At 36.3% G+C, this 27,144-nt stretch overlaps 1 protein-coding gene across 2 annotated transcripts in view; it reads right to left on the bottom strand.

Moving 5' to 3' along the window:
- BTBD9 (BTB domain containing 9) overlaps positions 1-27,144 on the bottom strand; it is a 118,207-nt gene that overhangs the window by 3,599 nt on the left and 87,464 nt on the right. For both annotated transcript variants that reach the window (XM_054196875.1, XM_054196876.1), the window contains exons 10-11: positions 20,525-20,632; positions 3,453-3,531 (exon numbers count right to left, since the gene is read on the bottom strand). In XM_054196875.1, the coding sequence (XP_054052850.1) occupies positions 3,453-3,531; positions 20,525-20,632 (187 nt within the window). The remainder of the gene's footprint in view (positions 1-3,452; positions 3,532-20,524; positions 20,633-27,144) is intronic.

The following is a 27,144-nucleotide window of genomic DNA, read 5'->3' as shown; positions in this document are numbered from 1 at the left end:
TTTTTTTTATGCGCATTATATTTTCTTGTGTCTTTCAGTGTAAGAATTCTCGCACTTTATTTTTATACATAGTGATGCATGTTCATATTTCTATATACACACATGTACGCTCACATAAAGATGTATCGCTATGCCTTTCTATATACACACATGAACAGATTAAAAATCTACAGCCATACCCACACAGACACACATGTGCACAAAATGGGTTTTCTCTGCATTTCTTCTGGGGAGTTTTTTTTCTAAAGCTGAACTAATTTCTACAGTGGCATGAATTCTTTCCATCTGTTACAGTTCTTGAAAAGCTGAATTTTGCATTCAGCTACACTTCTTGAGAAGCCTCTTCTAAACTCATCCTGCTCACAACATTTTTAAAATAACAGTTATTGTCATGTTTCCAGCAGCACTTATCAGCATCAGGATTTGCAGAAAAGAACATTATCTCATCAGTGCACCTCTATAAGATGCTGTTTTCCTTGAACGGCAGCACAGTCTAATGAATGGGATGGAGGTCTCTCAGTCAGGAGATTCCATATTTTTGCTGTGTCCCATACCAATAGTGTTTTTCATCTAAAACTTCTCTTTATCTAGTGATGCATGCCTTTTTAAAATATAATATTGTTTCCACTGAAACTTAGCTGATACTAGTCTATAAAGTCTGAAGTACCCAATTCTTAAACTGTAACTTTCATTTTTACCAATTCTTTCACGCGAAATTCTTAATGTTCATCTCAGCATTAACAACCCTGTGAATTTACTGCCTGACTTTCAGTTAATCTGCTGCTTTAATATACGCAAGACTACAGCTTGTGAAAGAAGCAGAGGACAGAGAAGTACAAAGGAGCTCATCTGCTTCATTCAATATCGGAATTACACATTTCAGAACAGTTTTTACTAAACCAAACAGTCCTATGTGTGTTTCTCTCAAAAGGCAGAGATGACAGTTCAGCATCATCCTCTGACCAACGGCGTATTATACTTTTCATGGATATTTTAAGGAAGGTCCGACATACAAAGCAGGAAGGCCAAGTACATATACACTGGTGCAGTAATTTGTAAAATAAAGCTCTCGCGTTAGCAGCTAGGTGCTCTTTCCAGGTCAGTAATACTGGAAAGCAATAACAAGATAACACTTACACTGTCAAAGTATCAGGTGACCTGGCTGACAAATAAATCATGGCAATGGCTTAGGAAAAATAATCCTTTTATTTCTAAAAGATAGAAGCTCATGAAAACAAGAAGTTACAGGTCTATTATGTTCTAACGTATGAAAAAATTCAAATGACAAGTAAAAAAAAAAATAAATCTGTGACCATTATGTCTTTCAACAGTTGCAACTCCAAAAATGAGCACAACGCTTTGGAAAGTATGAACATTGTGCTTTCGAAGTTTAAAGGTATATGTTGGTAGAACAAGTATGGAGGACTTTTGTACCTATTACAGTAAAACTCTTTGATAAGAACACACTGCCATTAGCATCTTGTGTTTAAAATGAAAATGGTTTGATATAAAATACAACCACCTGTAGGTAAATAATTCTAGAAACTGCTTGTGTTCTTACTGAAGAGACTACCGAGTCTATCAGCTCCAGAACAAACCAAGACTTTGGTTACACTGTTATTATTTAAACTGGAAGTATGAAAAATACCTTGCTGCATTCTTTGGAAAATGAAACTTTATGACGATATGTAATAGATCAACTGTTTAATATATATCAAAACAATGTAATTTAGTAACATGGGTATGCTGGTAATGTTCCTCCTCTATAAGCTTTAGGAGAAATAAATTGGTCAAAAATAAAAATAAAAATTACTGTGGGTACAGATTTTAAAGACAAAAGAGGGAAAAGACCCATTAGGGCAGCATGTGTTTATAGTTCCACTCAGCCACTACATGAATAGCTGTAACCTCCCTTTGCACATACGGATCTTCACTATAGTTATGCAGTGCTCCATATAAATAACTACAGAGGATATTAAATTCCTTGCAAATGGCAAGCAATTTGAAACTGGAATTATGTTTAAAAGCCCATTATTCTTCAGGACTTAAAGTAACCTTTAAGAACTAAAAGTTGGAGGTAATGTTTCTTATAGGCTGATTTGGTAACTTTACATAATGCACCTCATTCTTTTTTAATAAAGAGATGAGAACTTAAAGAGACTGGCACAAGAGCAACAGGACTGTCTACAGGGATTGGTAATGGAAAAAGCCTTCTTCATGCATGTACAACAATCCTGGAGGCAGCTTCTGACTATATTTCTGAGAACTCACTCATGAAGACTGAACTATACACCACAAGAGACAGGGCTTAGAAAAAAAAAAATTCATTGATATCCCCAGTTCAGTTTATTCATCAACGTCTTTCTACCTGTCTGCTGAGAACTACTGTTGACATTTGGTAGTACATATATTGGCAATAATTGCTCTAGAATTGGACATAAACAATGCTATTTGACAATTCTTCCAATGCCTTACTAAGACAACATCATCCCCATATGCTAAATATGACCAGAAATCCTGACTCCTAATGCCATTAGAGTTGACGAACTCTAATTACTGCAAATGTAATAGTGCTATCCAAAGTTCATTGTAAAGTGGGCAAGTACAACGTTTTGTGGTGAACTACACACGTGGGATGTAGACATACATGCATACACACAAAAGCAGCTGCTTTTGGTGCGTCTTATCATCTCATTATATAAGGTCCCAATCTCACAAAGACTTGCATGTATTCTTAAATTCATATATTGTAAGTTGTTGCACTGAAGTCAACTGTAAAATCTGGACTTCATCTTAGACAACACACAACAACTACGAAAGACAGAAGCACAAGTAAACAAGAAGATATTGCACTTGGTCAGTTAGAGCAAAACTTATTTTTTCTGTATAAAAAGAATTGAAAGAAATCTCTTTCTTTGGCCACTATTGGTTAACCAATTTACCAGGTATGAAAATGTATCTTAACAGAATCTTATGCAAGGAAAATTCTTTTTATGAAGAACAAGATTCTTATATTTTATTCATTCAAAAGAGAATATAAAGGTGATAAAAACAAGTAATCAGACACTATACACCTTTCTCTAGTGCACTAAAATGGTATTTTCATCATTCATCAAAATAAGGAATAATTTAAAACCAAACTCAATAGGAATGTTTGATGGCACTGTGCAAGGGTCAAAACCAGAAACAGTTTACTGTACTTTGTACAAACCCCAAAATATCCCCCATAGTGACAACAGCCCTTCAACTCTGTAGAGTCTGGGAAGATGATAACACAGTTCACAAATATTCGAATAAGAAAAGCATTCATTCTTATCTTGCTAGATTGCCAGAGCCAAAAAAAAAAAAAAAAAAGTACATTTTAGAAGGCATTATTGATTTCATTGTAAGACATGAAAAACCGTACTCTTGTAAATTCATGAAGAATACAGCTCTTCTTAAAAGTTCCTTACCTCATTAGCTGTGTTGTGAGTTCCGACTATTCTGATAAAAGATGCGGGCTGCTTATCAAAAGTGACTGTTTGCCAGGATCTACAAAAAAAGTACAGAAAGACATACAAATATTAAACACTGTCACAACAACTTGCAGCAAAATAAACAGAGAATCCATCCAAGTAACAGTACATACTATTATCACTTAATACAGCAAATAGAGAACCATTTTTCATCACCTGAATTTTCAGCACTCCTTGTTCATTTTTATTTTTAAGTGCCTTGACTCTGCTTATGTATTTCCATACATACCTTATACTACTATAATTTGTATGCAGGAGTAATACTCATAATATTGTTGGAAGTTAAGAAAATGGTAATAGAAAAATACCCGAATCAAAGTCTAAAATCCCTAACTAATATTGACTGTATTAGGTAAACAAAAGATCAGATAAATAAAAGTAAATGCATCTATCTGTTAACTGCCCATTAGAAATCAGAGCTTAGTTAAAAAAAATTACAGTTCTAGGGGAAAAAACCCCAAATAAACTCCTCCCACTCTAAGTGGAGCAGCGGAGGCAGAGGAGCCAAGCCTCCCTTGTGTGGGCCAAGGTCCTTCCGGTAAATTACAAGTGACATAAAAGCATTCTTCGCAGTTCAGGTTGTGAGGATCTCCCCATCCTGGCACAGAGTCAGTGGGGAGAACAGATCATCTCCTCAGAGCTGGCGGATAACTTTTTGGGCTAGACTGAGAACACTAGAAGTAGACTGGGACCTCTATCATCTTCCTTCCACGTTCATACTCTTCTGCTCTGGGCAAGGTACACCTCAAGCAGACTCACAGACAGCAGGAAAAGGACACCAATTCTTATCATACCTTTGTGCTTACAGAACACACTGGCAGTAAAACAGAAGAAACAAAAAAAAATAATAGGAACTAGAGGTTTCAGTTTGATGCCAGTCTTCTACCGCACTAGATTAGCGCTTGAACACATTGGAATTTAAATTATTTTATATTCATAAAACATGAAAGCTAGATACAGAATTTAACTTTTTAGCAAAACTAGACTCTATCACAGAAGGCTTCAGAAATAGATTGTAGCTAAGTATAACTTGATTAACTCACTACAGAAGAAAAACATTGGATAGTTTTCCTGAATGCGTTCAGAATACCTTCAGAAGTGTTCATAAAAGAAACGAGGGACCAAAGCAAAACTGGAACGAAACACGACTCGCCACCGGTAGACTACCCCAAAGTCTGGCAGTGTGAACAGCCTGGCTACTGACTATTTGTCAGGCACTTGAATTTTCCCGTAGTAGGAAAACCTCTTTGTCACAAACATTGCATTTCTGGGTTTAATATAGTCGACTATTACTTTTATCAATTCTGTCAGGTTATATTTGCATAAAGAAGATTATGAGCCCAGTCAAGACCTAATTTCAAGTAGTTTACTGGTATTACTGCATGAAGTAATGGCTGTAATTAGAATTACTCACCATAATAGAAAGGTGTGGTCTGTGTCAGGTAAAGCACTTTACCTCAGAGGTAAAGCACTTACCTATCTAATGGCATGGTTTATTTATATCCCTTATTTTATATGTCCTTACTTTAAACCTTGGGCCATTTCTTCAAGCTCTGAATAAAATATAAAATGAGAATGGACTATTTTGTTGACTGTCTCAAGATCTGAAAGATTGTTATGATTTAAATATTTTTTTCCCCTAAACAGGAGAACAGTTCTTCTTGGGCTTCCTTCTCATATTACTCCAGTGCAGCCAGTCAGTTAATCTTCATGGCCAGACATAACTTGTTACCTTCAGGTATAGACTCCCAAAGATGAGTGGCTGAGACAATCAGATGATTGCAACACTACTCCTTATGAAGTATTGCCATAGTTTACATTATGCATATGCTTTCACATTTACATGCACACTCTTCATGCAAGGAGAGTGATGATGTAAAAATCAGATTTCCTTACTTAGTGAGTTGGAAAAGCTATTCTTAATAAAAGAGTTTAAAATCCTAAAGAAGCTACTAAGAACAGCCTATGCCTTCCTAGCGTCTCGGGTACAGTTTGTGTTCTGTGACAAGAAAATAGGTTAATTAGGGACCATTGAATAGCATATATTTATTTGTAGTACTTTTGAGCACTGGTCAAATACACATCACAAGAGTTCAGTGCAGATTTTCCAAAGACGTCAGTAAATACCATTGTCTGTCATGTGAAGTGACAACAAGGAAGCTGACACATCTGTTTGGGAATACAGCTGAAGAGCATGACAGATATTAAGAGAGGCTGAGAAAAACGCTTCTGAAGATCCTTTTGACAACACTTCTAGATCAGCTCCTCCAGGAAGCTCCTAAATTCTGCCACTTCCCACTGGATTAGAAGTCCTCACTTTGTGCTACAATGATCTTATTAGGACTGGATTATAATTACCCTTTAACAATACTAAAATATGAGAGAAAATAGTATAAAAAATACGTGAGGATGGGAGATTTGAGGGGAGATAGGGTTTTCAATAAATTTGGTCCTAAGAATATTTACTGGTTTGGTATGTGCCCATTTTATTCCTTTCCCATTGGAAAAAGTAAGTCAGAATTATAGACAATTTGTAGAAGAGTTATTAAAATTCAAGTTATTAAAATTCAAGAATATTGCCACTAGAGAATTAGTACTTGATGGGATGATGAGAAAATTAGGTCTCTTAGTTTATTTCCTTAGCAAAAAGGAAAAAACAAAGTAGAAAAAAACCCAAATGGATTTGGAAAAAGTAAGTTTTGAAATAAGTGAGGCAAACCTTCTTCACTAGAAAATTGAACCGATTTTGACTGTAACAGTACATTTGAGAACATCAATATATACAAAGCAATACCTCTCCGGTACAGATATAATTATGGAAAGAGATAATTTATGCAGTGTAACTATATACATATGGGAAGAAAGATTACTGACAGAACGTTATCAAGGCATATCTGCCCTCTTTTTGCATTTTTTGCTCATACAACAAATTCAGAAAAACTTCTATTTATGCATCAAGCCATATCAATTGTCTAGTGGCGTTCCTCAATTAAATTAAAGACATCATAGGTAAGTCTTAAGTTTCTTTTTAATTTTCTTATTTTACTGCTAGTTTTCTCTTCTGGTACTACTGTAATAATTTTGGTTTCTCTGTAGAAATTTTATTTTGCAAATTATTTTGTAGTCATGCCATTTGTGTAGCCATGTCACATGTATGTGCTTATTTTATACTTTCCTTAGAAGAGCAAATCTTTCTATCCTCAAAATCGCTTTTGATGGTCTGTACAAAAATCTCCTCCAAACTTTACACATAGCTCTGGTATTGATTTCATACATAAGTCACTATATTCCAGGAACAGCAGCATTAAAACATATCAGAAGCACCTGTTTTTTGGCCTGGGGTTTGATACTTCCATGTAATAGATGCCATTTCTTCACCTTTACTCCCCCGATATGCCAAGCAAACAAATCTTTCAAGCTGCTGATAACACTGTCACCTTCTTTACCTAAGACACTGTCATAAAGAAGTTATCAGAATTTACTTCTCCCAGAGACTGATATTGTTGTCTTTGGTCTTTCTGTATCTCTGTACTCCTTATTAGTGACCCTGTAAACAAATTAATTTTTCAGGGTTTAGCTTTTTTAAATATTCAGGAAGTGTTGATTTTTTTTTTTTTTTTTTCTTCTTTCACACTTGTCTTGCTGGTTGATTCATTTTAGATTTTCTGCTCAATCTGCAGCAGTCCTGGTAATTCCTTTCACAACAGAAATAATCACTATCTCAAGCTGAGGTTTACAGCTCTAAGAGAAGACTCGGGACTAGGAGCCTACTCAGATTTATACCAGGGTCCTCAAGATGAAATGTAGCACTACAAGTTGTTTGGCTAGCAAAGGTCCCCCGATACCACAGCTCCATCTTCCAAAAGAAATTAGCCTTCTTACAGTCCTACGGTGTTTTATTTAACACTCCACATCTCACCTCAGCCACCCACCTTCTAACTCTCTCATTCTGCCCAACTCCCCTATGGAGATGCGGTAATTGATGATTAGCATTCCAAAGCCATGCTTACATCCTGTGAGCCTGTCATATTTAATTACATTTTAACTATATTCGTCTTCTATAATAGCCTGAACATAATTTAGATAATTATCTTTTGCTCTCTTATTCTCTGACTCTGCCCGTCTCACTTAGAGCTCCTTGCAATGAAAATCACTTTCTCTGCTCAAACATATAAACAGACTCTTGGGCCAAGTGCTTTCATCTCTCCAACAGCAACAGCTGTCACTGAAACCTCAATGGCTTTGTGCATCCCACGATCTCTTCACCATATTCTATTCCGACGAAGAAGAAAATCATTAGAAACCCCCTCCACTTTCATGTTTCTTCCTGTCTTTATCTTTATTAGGCTATTGCAAGAAGAATGCAAGAAATGGTGATGTCCAGGTAAATTATAACAATACCTTGCCATTGCTAAAACTATCTATAGCTCCAAAATAGCAATTCACCTCTTAAAGATTTTAATGGCTTTTCTCGCATTCAGAATCCTTGCCTGGTTACTTCTATGAAAAGCTACTAACTTTCTAAAGATTTATTACATATAATAGGATATAAATAGTGACCCTTCCCTGTTATTTCCTTCTGTTCCAGAAAGAACAAATTAAGAAAGAAGTGGAACTTTATCTTTTATTGAGGTTTTCTAATGAGCCACTGGCACTACAGAATACTACCACACTGTGGGATGACCAGAGCAGCACTGATTATAGCTGAAACCAAGTTCAGGCCGAAGATGTAAGACGAAAGAAAAAGCTGTTATGTGTAACTAACATTCATCAAGCTGTAAGAAGCATATCATATTCATATCATGGCTTGCTTTGGGCTAAGCACGTAAATTTTGTGTGTGCACATTGTGCCTTCTTACTTCCCAAGGTGACATACCGCCTCCATTTTTTGTTCCTCACTCCAAGAAGAAAAGCAAAGCAGAGTTGGAAACAAATGTGGAAATGAACAACACAGCCTGAAAAATGTCAATTACCAGCAAGTAACCTCCATTTTGCTTTCTAATGCTTGTCCACATATGCCTTGTTCTATAGCAAGTGAGAAAACTCTTATTTGTTTGTGGACTTTTTCAACTGCGACTACATATTTTTTTAATGAAATACAGCCTCCATTATGATAGAATAGTGAGGAGATATTTGTAAAAGCAGATGAGAGGAAAAGGAAGGAAGAGTTATGTTGTGTTTCCATACATCAGTTTGATGACTGTACTGATATAAACAAGACAGCAAGTAACTAGCATGTGATGCTGCGAAATAAAAAATTGCATGCACACATAAGCAAGCCAACTGAGACTCAAGAAGTACCGTAATATGTTCTGCATGACATGTGTTACACCCCTTGCTCTATTAACGAACACCGTACTGATCTCTCCTATGGAGTACCCTACAAAACAAATACAGAAGTGTGCACTAAAAAGGCTGTAACAGTTATTGTTATACAGACATTTTTCTTTATAAAATACCAAAAAGGTCTACAGCTACCTTATAAATTGCCTATAAAAAGCATGTTTTCCACCATACTAGTACTATACAATAAAGTGACGTAATACTCTCTTGTTAAAGCTGTAATTTAACGTTCTAATTCAGAGTGTCAGGCCCATAAAAAAAGCACAGAAGTCACCTCTCCATCCAGCCTCCAGAGCCACTGAGGAGGAAGACAAAGCACGAGAAAGAAAATATTGTGAGGAATCAAAGGTCATCTGCATTTTGGTTTATAAATTAAAGTCAAATTAAGAGCAGTTCTACCCCTAGTATACCTGAACTGAAAACTGAGACCTAAACCTGTGTTTTCATCTACATTCCCTCTGCAGCTTTCAAAGACAGAGGCAAAACTCAGCTAATAATGCATCATAGTTATACTTATACTATAGTCCATTGACAAGGTAGCAAATGTACTTTATTCAGCCTAATAAGGAAGAAAACCACCAAAAGAACTTGAAGTACTAATGGCAGAGGTAATAAAAAGGGTTAAAAGAAATATAATGAGAGTCTAGAATAAACGTGAGAATAATAAATACTAAAAATCACCTATCGCAGTATTTGTTACGTAGCGGCTTTGTATATCGACAAGTAAAAATACGTATTCCCACCTTTTGGGAAACTGGCCTCAAAAGTTCTTATTCTCCATATACTTCCTATAAGGAACACATAATTTTCAAAGTATCTGAACAAAATTTGTAGTTGTATCTGCCCTATGATTGGTGCCCCCCACAAATTCAAACAAATAAGAATGCTTCACTGAACTGCTATAAATGTTTTATGGTATACGATTTACTGTAGAATCCAGATCTGGGCTTGATAAAGCAGACCTATTCAAATAAAAAAACTGACATAAAATAGAGCTAATGAAGTCTATACTGACTTTCTGACATCTTTATAAAGCTTCTAATGTAAAAAACTCCTTATAGTAACCCCTGCTTTCAGAGCTTCAGTGTTGACATTTTTGCCGTTTTAGAAAAATACATAACATAATGTTAAAATATAGTCAAATTGAGCAATGGTAAAACTGAATGTAGTAATTATTTTTCTAAGTGTAGTAACCAATTTTCAAATACATCCACATGCCAAAAATGTAGGCATCCAGTAGCATTTTTGTACTGCGTAAGCTGTGTACTCATGTAATTTACCTTGCTCACACATTTCTTCAACAGGTTGTCTTTTTGTACTTCCATAAATAAAGTTTATATTTAAAAGTCTCACACCAAATGAAATTATTAGCAATTTGCTGGCAACTGGCTGGCAGAATGCCAGGAGCCAAATTTCTATGCTGTGTCAAGAGCTGCGCATGTAGTATCTACACGTACATCCTTGGGGGACAGCAATGGTGGCGGACGGAGGCTGTGAACTTGGGTAACTTGACCTATGAGTTCATCTTACCTACATACTTTTGTGAACACCAGAGCACACAGGCAGAGGTCAAGCACGCACAGTCCTAGAGGCTGAATTGGTTTTGTTGTGCTTCCTCATTACCAATAGTTACTGCTCCTGATGTTCATGCAGATAGCAAAGACAGCAAAAGCCACTCAACACATTAACATAGCCAGTAATACAACTAGCAGGCTGCTTTTAACTTTGAAGACTTCTTCCCCCATAATCCTACAACAGATTGTAGGCTATTTTATTTATAGCTTTTTTGATTATATAACTTTTCATTAACAGCAAATATATACACAATATTTTTAGAGCTATGCGACAGAACATGATCCCTATTAATCAGTTCCTCTGTAGCATGTAGACTAACACTGCATTTATCACACTTCTCTCAGAGATTCCCTTGGGTGTGATTTCATGGCCCACTCGTAAAAACTTCACATTTACAGCAACCGCCCTTCCATTACTGTCGATAACATCTAATTGACATGTCAAACCTCCAAGGAATGCAGTAAATTGAACCACAGCCTCTAAGAAGAACGAAACAGTAAAAAAAGTAAATCAGCCTGTGCCTCCTCATAACAGCAATACAAACATACCGAGCTTTGCTAATGGAAGGGAGGAAAACTGTAACCCTTTCTACTGCCACAGTGAATTACCTGTTAACCTCAAGGGCAGAAAACAAAGCCTTGCGACCTCAGACTGAAACTCGTCTAGAAAAAAACCTGAACCCGCACCCATGAATGCACTAATTTTAGACCTGAGACTAAAGTAAACTAAGACAGACAAAAATAACAAATACAACTTTTGCTTCTGTTACCATGTTACAGAACAGAGAAAATGTAGCCCCCCTCCCACTAGTTTCTGATAAACTAACTTTTAGTATTTATTTCAGAACTCCATACACCTTGAAAACTATATAGGCAAAGTAGAGAGAGCTGGGTAAAAGTCATAAATATCATTTTAAAAACAGGGGAAACTTGATGCATGATGAAAAAGCATGAAAAAGTCAGGCAAAACTTATTGAAGTAGCAACTGAGGTAACAGGAAAAAGGCAGAACGACTTTAGAAATATGAAGGTGAAGTGTATGAAACCCTTAAGAAAGAAAAATTGGCTTATAGGGATACCAGAACAATAATGGAATGAAATTAGGTAATACGATGTTCAGTACTGGTATTCAGAAAAAAAAAAATTCTTACTGTGGGAACTCGGTGTAACAGAAAAGCAAAGAGCAGAATGGAAGCACCATCCCTTCAAGTATATGAAACAAACTGACAGAGCATTATTCTAAAAAAATGCACAACATACCATGTAGTGAAGTAATCCCCAAAGAATGAACCTAAAGACATAATAATTCTTCCATTTTGTGATTCATGGATATAATCTGTCCTGCTAAAAACATTACTGTGAATAAAACAATGGCTTAATACTGCATATATCTCAATGCAGGATATTTGTAACACTAAAGACCGTACCTGTTTTGGCCAGTATAAGCAAATGTGTACTTTTCAGAGTTTTAATGAAATTAGATCCTGAATATCCACAATCTAATGAGGGCAAATCTCTAGATTTGATGCGTTAACACCCGAGTGACCTCCTGACTATAGAAGATGATGACAACAGTTGCTATATTTAATGCCTTTGCCTATGAGAAAGGGCTACAGACAAAATCGTAATTTACCATCCAGTTCATGAACATTTGGTCATCTCCTATTCATTGGGTTATTAGATGATCTTATACAACAATGAATTTCAAAGTAAACAAACATAACCACAAAACAACAGCTCAAGTATTAGGCATTTCTTTCTGATCTGAGGCAGATAAATGGGCCAGTTTCACAGGAATCATCTATAATTTGGATAACCTTTTTGTAGTAGTATTTATTTATAAAGGTGCTGAGAGTGTGCATGTGTGTGGGTGCCTGCATGCACGTAGGTATGTGCATGCATGCACAGACGTTTTCAAGAGAGGGAATATTACAACTCTATGAAGGCAATCCAATGCACTGCCATAACATAAAAGCAGTAATCCGCATTGTTGAGTCCCTACCCAGAAGCTTCTTCTTCCTCAAGAATCAAAAAGGCAATGCCATTGGGAAGTTTTAATTTCTATTGAAACATTGATGTAATAATAAATAATAATTATAAAATAATTATAATAATGAATAATAATAATTCATTAAAGGAAACGAATCTTTGCTTGTTTTAAAAAGACTATGCAACAGGTATTTTACACTTACTTAATTACCACTATGTATTTTGAAAAAAATTCTAAACCAGACTGCTCACACATGCATTCAAACTGAAATTTTTTACCATGAAAAGTCAATACAATCTTCCTGTTATTTATCCCAGAGAGGCAGAAAACCAGGGGTTATTGTAAAGCATGATCAACAGGAATTGCGGAAGTCAATTATTGCCTCCTGGAAGAGTAAGGCATATTCATTTCTTCAGGATTTATGTTATTGTTTGAAATATTTCAAAAATATGACCCAAAAACCCAACAACCAAAAAAACACAGTTAAAGTGAAAAGAGATTCAGTAACATAAGAACCAAGTTACCCGTTCCTAAAGAACACCGTGGGTTTGGAGGACTCCCTAGGATTTCACTTTTGATGGCTAAGAATTTGAAGTCCCCTCTCTGCTTATTCCCTCCAACCCAGAAAAGAACAAATGTAATTCAGTTTCATCAGCACAGCTTGATCCTTTGCAGAGTTTTTCTTTTATAAAACTATTTTGTGTATATTAATGATACATTTTGGGATACTTATTATTTCAAGTTTCCTTCCGCCCTTCACCAAAAGGTATTTTTTCTAGATAATATATTACAAAGTAATAAAACATACATCTATTTATATCGTTAGCTTGACAATTTTTACAGGCCTCCAACGAGACATTCAAGTCTTTGACGGCATGGGAGAAAAATCGAATACCTAAAAGAAACAGATAGCGATACTATGGGTATTATTTGGTATTGTTTCTTTTCTCCGAGGCAGAACTGAGCTAACATTCCAAATCGACGTCAGAGTTATGGGACATTTTCTTCACTCTCCTCACAGTAATGTGCATGAAGAGGAGCTGAGAACATGCCAGTCACAAGGCAAAGCAGAGCAAAGTGAAACTTCAACGTGTATGGTACATGCAGAGCTGCAGTAAGTGTACAACGGCAAAATGTTCAAGGGAGACTAAGGCACTGCAGTTTGCAACTCCTTGCTGCTCTGTTCAAGGCTCGTTCAAAAGATCCATGCATATTTGTGGCTGAAAAGCAACCATAAGGAACTGAAGGTAGAAGTGGAAAAAAGAAAAGATGAATTAACAATTTGAAAACCACCTTGTGATCCTGAATCACTGCTAAGAAACACAACTTAAAAGAAGGCAGATCTTTTTTCAATCAAACTAGACTCAGCTAAAATAAAAGCTAGCAAATGAAATGTTAGATGCAGAGTTTTCACGCTTCTGAGAGGCTCCTAACGCTCTGAAATGGAATACAACTCTGGTTTCTCTCTGTGAAATCTTAATTCTCTGTGCTTAATAAGGCAGGTCTGTGAAGCTGGCGCCTCTTTCTTCTTTTGCTTTATTAGAATCTTTCAAAATGTGAGCATATAAACACAAGGCAAAATATGTACTTCAATGCCTTTATCGTTCAGGGCTTTTAAGCTTAATAATTACACAAAATGACCCTTTATATCTGTCTGACTTCCTCCAGTAGGCACTACTAGCGGCATAATGAACAGATTAATGAGAACCCTCAGTTTATTTTTGTGAAGTGAAACTTGAAATTGAGCTTAACAATGTAGCAATTTCCCTGACATCTCGCTTGAATATATTTCATCTTTGTATTGTATGAACGTGGCTACGCTGAGTTCGGCAACTCTGGAGGAGGCATTTGTATTTCACAGAGTTGCTGTGAAATTTGCTTCATGTAAAATAGGATGAACTACGGTCACAATATACTCTGTTTGACAGAAGAGGTACAAGAACAGTTTTGCTGTGAAATTAACTTCACGTAAAAGAGGAAAAAGTGTGGTCAAAATACCCTGTTCGACACAACAGGTACAAGGAACAGTTCCTTTTATCCTGTTCCAGCCCTCCAGGGGGGAGCTCAGGCATAAGACAGAATTAAGGATTATATAAAAATTAGGAAAAACGTTACTTTCTCATTCTAGGTGTGACAGGACAGTAGATGCATGCAATACTGATGGGAAGCAACAGAAAAAGCAATGTGAGCATAAAGGCAAAAAGCGGGCTGAGAAATATTTAATATGTTTTATTATGAGAGAAAGCAGCCCTGTGAATGCGGTTAAGGAGGAGAATGATGGATGAAAATGAATGCAAGGGAATTCTAGAGATGGGATCACAGAGTGGAGGAACTATAGGAGGACAGGAGAAAAAAGCTGCTATGTTTGTGGCTAAGTATAAGGAACTACACATACACAGTACGTAACATGCCACGTGCAGTTACGACGAAACGTATTCACACACTTCAAATTATTATGTCTATAGCAAAAGGAATAATCACATCGTGACAGAGATTAGCCTAGTTTCACAAAAGTATACCCAGAAAAAAAAAAAAGTCCATAATTGAGTTTGCCACTAACATTGTGTAAAGTGGAAGTATTTTCTCACTTGAAGTCCTTAGACAACATGGAAAACACTCTTCTATACCTCTGAAAAGTGTTTTAGAACTGTTAAGTGCACAACCAAAATCTCTCTAGGTGTCCTTTACTTGTGATTTATCATCAAAGGAAATACAGCAGTTCCTGAAAACTGGAAACGCACATAGTACATCATAGGACAGAAATATGAAACACTGGACAAGAACAGTAAACATCAAAGTTAATAGCTATTATATAATAGAAAGATAATATGCAATGGAAATGTGAAATTAAGTTGTGAAGTTTTTAAACATTTATCATAACAGCAGTATACTCTGAATAACAAAGAAGAGTCCAGCAGGGAGAGAAAAAAAAAAAAGGGGGGGGGGGGGGGGGGGAAGATATAATGCAGTATGTTACAAGCCTTCTGAAAACGAAGTCATGCCCTCCACAAGAAAATCATAAAACTGTCCCAAACCAGCAATATAGACAGTTGATACCAATTGCCTTAGAACTGACCATCAATAAACAATATTCATTGTCTCTCAAATTCTATCAACCAGGGTATTAGATCCTTTTTTCCTACTGGGGAATTGAACATGGTATGTCTGCTGCCAATGGATTAGATCCATTTCACAGAAACTACACAAGAGAACTTTAAAGAATGATAGGAAGTTGATAATCGTCATGACAGCCTGTTTCACATTTGTCTTTACAGGGTTTACTTTATCAAAAGTGTCATTATCTCTGAGGTCTGATCCTACTGGCCTTTGGTATTTTCTGTTTTTCATTTGACTTTCAGACTCTTTGTCAGCAAATTCTTCTAACGAGTGCAGGTTCAACACTAACACGCCCAAGCCCACTTATCATAAATGTTTTAAAAAATAGAACAGGACATGACTGTTTTTCATTACTGTCATACTGTGTAGAGAAAAACAGCTTATTGTGGAAAAGAAAAAAAAATAGCCCCCATAGAGCATTTGAAAATTGACAATTACACAACCAGTATGCAATAATTGCCTTCCACTTAGGGAAGATATGCAAGCTTCCCCTGTGAAGATAACAGACATCCAGTTTCTGTCTTCAGCCTTTTAAAACTGGGAGAAGAGGAGGGTAGGAGTATACTGTCAGTTCCTGGCTTTGAGCATTGAATTATTAATTTACACAAAATACTACATTAAAAATACCACTAAAACAACTCAAAGCAGCATACTGATAGTTTAAAGGGGAAGTTCACGCTTCAGTAGACTGCCAAAACCAATATATGCTATTTAAACATAATTTAATTTTCTTTCTCATCGTTTTGTTTGCCACTTACTGATCAAAGGTGTCTGTTGAGGGCTGTGCTACCTTTATGGTTCATCCTACCCCTTATGCCAGAGATTCAGCAAAATGATTTGGAGACCTCACAGGACACTCGCAAGACAGCACGTTAATGATTTTCACAAAGGATTGTAACTCCACAGAAAGACCGGGGAGGCAGAAAGCCAGGCAGCAAACAGCAAAGGAAGCAACTCTTATCCACGTGTCTTTGAAGACAGGAAAGTAACTGGAGAATATTACTAGCAAAGTAAATTTTCTCATTGCAAGTATTCTGTCTCTTCAAATGTGAGCCCCTGTGAAATTTTCCTGAGTTTTAACTCCATCCACTTTCATTTGCTACTGCAGTGTATCATACACAGACGAGTGAGTTATTTTTCTGCAGTCTACTGCAGTATATTAAACACAGAACTAATGCTAGAAAGGGTAAACCGAGGATTTCAAAACCTTATCAACCACCTAGACTGCACTCACATCTCCCAAATTTTTAAGACAAAAAGACATAATTTGGAGTGTACTTTCTGGAAAAAATTAATCTTTCAGCCTAGCACAAATACACGTATAATGATTCTTAGTTGATTGTTATTCTGAGAGGTACTTGTAGTCAAACAGGCAATCACGGCAATATCTACTTCTCATTTTCTTAGACAAAGACACATAAGCCTAAGCGATAACAATTTTTATACCAATGCAGGATTAGTCCTTTTTGGGCTGGGATGTCCAAATATTCATCAAAAAAAATTAGGATTTGGCTGAGACAAAAAACAGCTGCAAAATTTGATCACGTTAGCAGAAGATTTGTTTCATTTCTTCCAGGTGAGAGAGGGGTGCGGGCATTCATAAACAAGCAGAGAATGAAGAAATGAGGCTACTGTTGCTTCCACCCCATTCCACTGGAGTCTGGTTAAGGCAAATTGCTAAAAGCAGTAATCTTTAACTGTTTGCCTGAACCTAATGATAAGTCAAACCCAGGCACAGTGCACAAGTTTGATTCTTGCTTTTCCTTGGGGAGTGCCTGAATCTCTTGACTAAAATGCATTTAGAGGCAGATTTCTCTCTGATGGAGCCGTGCTGCTTGCATAAAATACCAATGTATTTCTGGTAAGGGGAAGGACAGAGACGGGGGGGAAATTAAAAAAATCTCTTGCATCCTGCAGGAGTATCTTTACCATTACACTATGATGGTAAACCAGAGAAACTGTATCACCTGCGCTTTACCACAGCATCTGCTAATTTTGGTTAAAATCCAACTCTTCATCTCCTGTTGTTAAAATTACATAAAGTGAAGCTTGTTTGTTTTCATGGCAAAAAATTCATGTTTTCAATTTGTTTTGAGATGCCTTTTTTTTTTTAAAACTTATAGAAACCAGACCAAAAAGTCAGGATCTTCACATATTCCTACCAGTGACTGGTTCAATTTTCTCTTCTTCATTAAGATGTCTCCATCACCATATTGAAACCTTGCCTAACAATGAGGGCCTTCAGTCAGTGCATGAGTCACTGAATGGTGATGTCTATTCCATTCTACATTCAACAGATTTTGAGCACTAATAGCATGGCTTTTTAAGTTGTAGTACCATACATTTCAGTATTTTTCAGTAAAATAAAAGTGGTCTAGCTCTGACTATATGCAATTATGATCCTCTGTACTTTACAGACCAGTCTTAACATTTGTAGCATTTGGCTTTTATATAGTATTTAATATATTTATTTTACGTATTTAATACATATAAATATAAAACATATAAATATATTATTGTACATATTTATTTTTCTGTACTATACATATACATATGATGTAGTATTTAGAGTTATCAAGATGCCATTATGATCAGAGTAATTCTTGAGCTGAAGTCACTTCACCATTTCTGCAAATCCTACTTGAAAAGAAAATTAAACATATTTAAAGGGTTTTCTTTTCTGTGGTAGGGTGACCATAAAAAAAAAAAAAAAAATCAACCTGCCCAATTTGCTGATCATAAAGGGCAAGAGATTTCAATTGAAATGAAAAAAATCTGTCAAATGCAAAGAAATCACCTGAAAATTGATGGGGGAGTGTGGAGGGCCACAAACCTTTCATTTTATCTCAGTTACAGATCATACAGTACTTAAATGTAACTGCAGAGGATAGGAAACTTTCAAAGAAAAGTAAGATTTTTCAAATTGATGCTTTTTGTTTACAATCTTCTAGTCCTTGTTAAATCGAATTGTTCTCGAGTCCGCTAAGCTTTTGTAATTGTAAGCTTCAGGACCTGGTTGTTCTATTTGTTTAGAGCAGATAGTTGCAGACAGTGCTTGGACACTGTTTAAGTCTGTAGACTTTAAGATTAAAGACTGGGATTTTGCTAGCTGGATGCATGTCTGTCAGAGCAAGAAGTGAGGCAAAATACATTTTTCTATTCCACATGAAAACAGTTCCTGCAGCCACCGCTTTGAGAATTTCCAGAGCACCTCTGTTCTGAATCAAGATCTTGAAGTATACCTTGAGAAGGCAGCTATCTTTATTTCAGGGATGCACCTACACTTGTCCAAGGTTAAGGCTTTACAAAAAAAAAGAAAAGCATGGTTTGAACATGGTGAGTAGATACTTGAACTGGGCAGTCAACCAGCACACACTGTGCATACTTAAGCAAGTGCTTGTTTTTGACTGTTGTTATAGGCTATTAGTATCGACAGATACAAGGAAAAAGTGCAAAAAGATTCTGATTCTCTCTCTCTCTTTTTTGTGGTTTTAGCCTTTTAGCTTTTAGTTCTCCCACTGCTGGAGGCAGACAAAAAGATGAATTTTATCTATTATGCTGAGATGCTTTTGAGAATGAGTAAATCTTCTTTACTCTTTCTGCAGACCTGCAGGCAGAACGAACACAGGTTTTCTGCTCATCAATCCCCTGCCCTTTACAGACAGTGAAAGGACGTGTCAAGTTCTCCTTCACCAACACATCTAGACTGCATTGTAACATGTTTGAATTGCACTATTTGTTAAGAGGTGGAATATAAACTTTAGGAAAATGTGTATCCACAGCATTGCTAGAAAGGACTGAATAACTCTCGACTGATGTGACAAACTGAGATACATCTCTGAATTTGTAAAATCAATTTGGTTTTGGTTGGCACAAGTACAGGCTAGGTGAGGACTGTCCCCGTATGAGCTGATGACTTAAATTTTGTCCCAGGAAAGAAAGCATACCTTGTGGAAAAATGACTTGGGGAAAAGGAGAGAAGTAACATTTTTGTAAGTCTGAGCTTCCCCAGGGATCAGCCAGGAGATCATGTCCTATCAATATTCACTGAATGCTAAGCAGACCTGGCTTCTGGATATGCAACATACAAATTTGCAGCCTATATTTTCAGTCCCATGAGAAATATCTGGGTCATTCTTTACTTGGAATTAGAACTATGAAATAGTTTAAGAAGGCTATCAACACTGAGTTACTCTTCCATACTAGAAGAATGTGTTTTATCAGCAGACCCAACAATAACAGAGCCCATGGAGAGTATACCTGTGGAGAGTATTCATGTCCGATTTCTCCTGACCAAAGCATAGAAATTAAAATGAAACAATATTTCTCTCTTTTTAAGAAGCATGTTTTTTCTATGGAAATGTCCTGTTCAAAAGCACAGTGGTCAGTGCACATAGTTGAGGTACTCTACTTTTGAACAAAGTCAAGCTTAGGTAAGTGGTTGATCTGTTATAGTCTGGTACCCACCCTCACTCTCCCCATTCCCTTCAAATATCATACAATGCTTTTATGTACTTTGATAAGTGTAAAATGCATTTGATTAAGAAAATGCTTTACCAACCCTGCTCTCTTTCTGCTCCTACCATGTTTCTCCAGGAGGGGTGATTTGACACCAGGGTCACAATAAACACACGAACTCCAGAGGAACATGGTTTAACTTTCAGCAATCACAAAACCAAGGGTATGGTAGGCAGGCTGTTTCTGAGAATGAACAACCAAACTGGTTGTTTGAAGATCCAGTACCGATGTGGATCTTCAGAACTTGATTCTGGCTTGAAAGTCTAGATGTTCAGCCGCACTAGAAGCTGCTATCTCCTAAAGTAATATTTACAAGGACCTAGAGTCAGTAATCTACAGGTTATGTAATGATCGTTCTTTTCACAGTCAAAAAGTTACCCATGTAAGTATTAAGTAAAAGGATTTTTTAAAAAAAGGAGTTTTCCAGTTCTGACTTTGTGCAAATAAGTGGAAAAAGTTAAAACTCACTTGCAGGAAATTTTTGTGCGATCAGCCACCATAGTCCACTGCTGCTGATTCGTTGAAACCTCAATGTAGTAGCTGTAGCTCCGATCATCACAGTCCCAAAGTAGCAACCTAAGTATGAAGAAGTTGTTGAGAGATAAGTAAAATAAGCATTAAACCAAGCTGTTTAATTTTTTCAGTCCTTCATTTCCTCCTCTTAATCGTTTTTAAATTTAGCTGTTTCTTTTGGAATGTGCCCCTAACACTGAACAAGATCTTTACTGTTTCTGTCATCTCAAACTTGGGTGTCTCTATTCCTACTATCCTAAGGCCACTAATAGACTTACTGGCTTATAATAACCACTTTAATAACATTAATCTATTACACTTATCCAATTACTTTTAATTTATTTGAAAGTCAATAAATTAACTAATTTATTTGGCATGTGGCATTGCCTGCTTTAAACCTAAATCAAAGATCTGTGTGGAAAGGTCAGTTTAAGAGGTGAAATAAAAAAGATTCTGGTGACTAAAAAAGATTGTACTGTCTTCTTAACTGTATTATCTTTTTTTTTTTGTAAATGTGTCAGAAATATTTTTTATAAAAGCAAATAGGAAAATGGGAATTACCAGTCCTAGTTCATCATATTATGAGGAAATAGGCACTGAATTGTTGACCAAATTGCTAAAAAGACAGAAGAAAAAGAAAAAAAAAAAATAGAGGTCTCAAGGATTCATTCCGTACTCATTCTCAAAAAACATCTGGCAAATGTTGTATCCTCTCTACTCCTTCTCTTTATATGGAGAATATCTTCCTGTTTGAAGAGACAGTTGACACTTCAACATTGTTCCTCAATTTCATTTTATTTCTAAGGATATGTATTAACCATAACCAAGAACCTTGCCCCTCTTCTTTCCCCCTCACTGAATGGGGTTGAAATATGCGTACTTAAGAAAAATACCCAGCACAGAATGCCTTCTTTAGCAAAAAAACACACAAAATATCTATCCAGCATGTTTGTGAACCAATATGGAGCATCGTTTTTTTCCAATGAAGCATCCACAAATGACAAGAGGGTATTGTGTGATTTACACAACTGAAAGGAGCTATGGACTGGCCAAGAACAGAGGCAGACATTCCTGCAATTTCTTCTTTAGGCGCAGTTAAATAAATGCTGTCCATATTTCAACTAATAGATGTGGTTTTGCGTACATTTTACATAAAACTGTTGGCTGGTGTCATTCCACTGATTAGGAGGGTACAGTTTAGAAAAATTAACTGCTGTTCTTACTGTTTTCATATAAACTCAATGGCAAATGGGATATCAAAAAGAAAATTTCAAAAATCTTTTCTATTTGAGTTTGAGGAGACTGGAGGCAGTTTTTGAATAGCAATATTCTAAGTGAACAATCCACACATTATGTCATGGAAATTTATGTTTTGCTGATCTTGCGTTTGTCTTATTCTCTGAACCATTACTCAATACAGCAATGGAAAATAAATAATCTGCTGCAATATCTTGGCTGTTAGCAACTGCTGCCGTCTCTTGACCCTCACGTTCTTGTCAAAGTTAGCTAAGCTAACACTTACTAGGATTACTGCTTAAATCAGACTATTTGTTACAGAAGCAAATGAACCTGCTGCAGTCAAATAAACAAAGCACAGTCAGCTATCCAAAATAGCTATAACTGCAATGATGACCTAGATGATTGTTGTAGGTCTTCTCCAAGTGAAATATTCTATTCTATTTCATATGAGAATCACTAAAGTGACACATCCAGAGAACTGCGAAAGCCAGGTAATACAGCTAAGCTGGGTTCTTTCTCCAGCTGTGAGGAAGAACTTCCACAGATCCACGTTTTTCAAAGTGCAATAGATAAGGATCCATTGATTGTCAATGAAAATAGCTGAGACATATATAAAAAGAAAAGGAACCTGTGACACGCTACAGACTTTCCCAAGCACAGAGCTTCAAGCTGTCTCTCTTTAATCATCGTTCAGAAGAGTGCCCAAGTTTTATAATATAAATTCCTTTCTTCCAGTTCTGAAAGTCTTTTTGCTTTCAGTTGCTACCTCTGCTGAGTGGAATAACTGCAAAAATTATTGCTCACTTTTAACATTAAAAAAACCCAATACTGCTAGAGGGGGAAAATGACCTAGCCAGTTGCCAAACGCCAAATCCTTCCTCAGAGAGAGAAGGTGTCCCAAGCAGAACATGGACTGTCTTCACAATTTGGTTATTAAGGACACATGTGTCTGTATCTTTGCCCTAAAAAAAAAAAAAAATCAGTGCTATTACCTTCTTTTCAAACCAATCTAGTTTAGCTCTTTATTCCCCGCTTTGGAAACCCAGCATTCAAAGTGGAATCGGGTCTACTGGACAAGCAGATTTCAAATAAACTCCCTAGGTGCTCTCAACTGAACCCACCTCATTATCAAAAATAATAAGCTATCAAAATAGCTTTAGGAAGGTAAAATCAAACACTTTAAACAGAAGCCTTTTAGCACATATTAATACTGTCTATTTGCAAACTAAATAAACCTTAGACGTGACTTAGTAAAAAATAAAAAGTTGCCTGTGGCATGATGAAAGAATTAAAAAAAGCCCCAAACACCCAAACAAAAACACCGAACTCCAAACCCTCTCCCTTGCCTTCATCAGATCCTCCCCGTTCTGCTTTTCTATAGCTTGAAGGTCTCCAAACACTGAAGAGACTGAATGAAACATTTTTTTGTTTCACGGGGCTTTTTTGGTGGTTTTTTGTTTGTTTGTTTGCTTTGTTTTAAAAAAAAGTTTATGGATTAAAATCATGGATTTGGTAACTACTAATAATCAACACATCCTGAACTGATTTAACATCTATATTTAAACCAAGTCATCTAAATAATAAAAAGAGGGAAAAGCAAAAACATACATAAATTTCTTTTTAAAAGGCTATTAAAATATTGCTAATTATGCTTTTCAATAGGATCCTTTTCATCACGGGGGCTCAGTGTTGTTTCCTTGATCCGTGTTTTCAAAGCTATGATCAAGAGTTTCAATATCAGAAGCACACTGGTGTCTGTAATTTCAACTAACAGTACTGTGATTAAAACACAACTGGCTCAGCTTTAGAGCAAAAGGCTAACAGGACATATGTATTCCTTTTAAGAATGTGTATAATTGCTGTCTCCCAAAACAACCTAGCCAAAGTTAAATAGGTTTTAAAAAGCATATGGCTTGGAATTACTACAAACCAAACAATGAGTGAATTAAAGTTGGCAGGATCTTTCCCCAAAGTGACTTAGTATGAATGCTAAATGTAGATTTTTGTTTCTTTGGGACTTGTGAAAGAAAATAAGTTCTTTCTTCACCTTCCTGCAGTAGCTTTTTTAGGAGAGGCTGGGGAGGGAGACTGACAACAGAACCTATTTGAAATTAATTCTGCATGAAATGCCTTTCTGGATAAGCACTGAAAAACTTTCAGGTGATTACATCAATATTCACCAACGCGCACTGGGCACAAGGGCCACTTCTTATGCCAGGTACAGTAATCTTTAAAACACATTCCAGGCAAACTACCAGGCTAAACTTTTGTAGAGAAGCGATGTTTTGCTAAGATGGATATTAAATGACAGGAAGGAGAATATTTCACTTTAAAAGTCAAAAGTATACTCATTGGCAGTGCATCTGTTTATAGCAAAATTGCCCATGTTCTTAGGACTTTCCATATTAGAATAAAAAGCTAAATTAGCTCTTGTTCATAAATCTTACCCTCAGGATTGAGAAGGAAAAGTGAAATGAAGCTTTACCCAGCTCACTCCCTGCAACATTGTGAGATTTAAACAGATTTCTCATATGCTACTTCTTTGGGTATCTAAAGTTTAAGCCTGTTAATCATTTAATATGGTACTGTTGTTTACATCACATGTTGAAAATGCCTCATCTTATAAAATAAAAGCTTTTCAAATATAAATAAAATTTCGTACAAGAGGTGTGAGAACCTGATGATATTGGTCACGTGGTACAACAAAAGATGCTGCAGTACTTTTTAAACAGCATTTCCCTAAGTGTCATGTGTTTCCCTAGGATTGATCGATTGTTCTGCCTTTATATAAGCATTTTTTGAGCTGTCTCTGCTTGCTTTTATTCCTAGATTTCTGAAAAAGAGATTGTCACTGTTTAGTTCAGGCTGCATTATAATTACATATGCCCAAGGCATTAGCAGAATACCAAACAATAATAGTCATGCACCTGACAGGATGATACCCGTCCTGAACGCTATAAAGTTAGTAGTTACCACATACATTATAAGTGATAGTACTGTGTTCATAAACTACTTGCATACTTATAGAAACCCAAAAGACAGAAATTAAAACATGAGGTAGTGACACTTGTTGACCGATGGCGGAAAAAGAAAGAAAACCCAAAACTGTATGGAAAGAGTATTTTTATACAATTGTCTTTGCATTTTTGCCTCTGGTTGTCTACATGCCCTTTCATTTTGTACAGATAGTTATGTTTCAGTAGTTAACTTGCAGGAAACCAATCTTTCTTCAGGATCCTACAAAGGAGACAAAATTCCTGCATATTTGCTATGTGCTTATATGATCATTTGTTCTGAGTTATGATTTCATTCTCAAGTCAGGCAAGCACAGAAAATGAGCAGCAAAGAAAGAAAAACTTCATAGGCAGAAGTGGTATGGAAAATTAGAAAGCATAAGAGATGTATATGATGGTGGCATAAACAAACAGAAAACACATTAAAGCTAACTGATACTGTTTGTTAATTTAAGAATTACACTGAATATGAAAAGCAAAACAGTTGGCTATCACCTATTTGTATTAGCAATAAAGTCTTCAAGTAAATTAAACTGGGATAAGTGGTTAATCTACTTTTACAAAGATGCAAAATATTTATTTTTTTTTTTTAACATGAAACCCACTATGGTACAGAAGAATTCTGTCTCCCTCCACTGCATGCACTATAACAAATCCTCTTCTGTATGTTTTGTTGGGGTTTTTTTTCCTTTCTTTTTTTGGAAATTCATAGAAAAAAACCCCCAAGTATGAGTTATCAGCCAAAGATTGTAGCATAATAGTATTATATTTCAATTCCAGATAAATGCAGGGAAAGTTAGACAGAGAGCTATTGTAATATATCAGTATTTTCAATATTAAAGTTTTAGCCATTTAAAAGTTAAATTATGTTTACTGTGTTAAACATACCAATTGCTGTCTTTCTGTTCCTAGTTAAATATAATAGTTTTTCTGTCATTGATAAGGGCCTTTTCAGAGAGGAAAAATAGCAAGGTTATTTTCTGTCCAGACAGGCAAAAATGTGGAAAAACTACCTAAAGTAATATATTTTCTCTGTTAACTATTCCAAGTATCTTGTAAGCTGTTCCATGTAGAATCACAGAATCATAGAATCACCTAGGTTGGAAGGGACCTCTCAGATCACCTAGTCCAACCATCAACCCTAACTCTGACAAAAACCATCACTAAACTATATCTCTAAGCACTATGTCTACCTGTCTTTTAAATACCTCCAGGGATGGTGCCTCAACCACTTCCCTGGGGAGCCTGTTCCAATGCTTAATAACCCTTTCAGTATGAATTTTTTTCCCAATATCCAGTGTAAACCTCCCCGGCACAACTTGAGGCCGCTTCCTCTTGCCCTATCGCCTGTTACTTGGGAGAAGAGACCAATCCCCACCTTGCTACGCCCTCCTTTCATAGGGCTCTTAATAAAAGAATAAGCTTCTTCAATAAAAAAAATGTTTTAATTTCTGTATTCTAAAAGACAATATTTAGTTACAATTATTTTAAAATAAAATGTTTTCTAGGTCTTTGGTAGTAGAAAAATATATTGAGCGCAGACTATCATTACATCTGTTTCAGAATTTCTGAGTAAATTTCGATGTGGAATTCAAGAGTTCCAAATTTATATACAAATACTGAAGAAGCATTTGATATTAACAAGGTTTGAACATGGTCTCCCATAGCATCCCTGTAACCAAGTTGGGGTGTTACAGTTTAGATGGGTAGACTACAACACGGGTAAAAATTGGCTAGATTGTTTCGTTCAACACGCGGTTGACAGCTCATCATCCACTCAGAGACTGGATGCAAGAAGAGTTCCTCCAACCTGTTCTGGGACCTATCCTATTTAATATCTTCATCAACGACCTGGACAAGGAGATGGAATGAGCCCTCATCAAGCTTGCGAACGACAGCACACTGTGGGGTGCAATCAATACACTCGAGAGAAGGCTGCTATTCAGGAGAACTGATTGCCAGCCGCTGGGAAGACTAAGGACACAGGCAAAAAAGAATCTCATTAAATTCAACAAGATCAAAAGCAAAATCTTGTTCCTCATACAGACTGCAGCAGTACATGATACACAGTCTGGCTGGCTGTGCTAAAAAGGACATGGGAGTCGTATTGAACAGAAGATGCCATCAGTCGCCTGTGTGCCTTCTCAGTAATGAACGCTAGCAGCATATAGAGCTGTAGCAACAGGAACTGAGCCAGCAGAACAAGGGAAACAGATTATTCTCCTTTACTTGACACTTGTTAGATCACACTCACGCTGCACCCCATTTTGGACCCAAATAAAACATTGACAGATCTAAGCAAGTCCAGCAGAGGACCATCAA

Source organism: Rissa tridactyla, chromosome 3 (assembly GCF_028500815.1).
Source record: "Rissa tridactyla isolate bRisTri1 chromosome 3, bRisTri1.patW.cur.20221130, whole genome shotgun sequence".
Classification (NCBI taxonomy): Eukaryota; Metazoa; Chordata; class Aves; order Charadriiformes; family Laridae; genus Rissa; species Rissa tridactyla.
The sequence above is the reverse complement of the archived record's forward strand: the minus strand, read 5'-3'. Positions and strand labels throughout refer to the sequence as shown.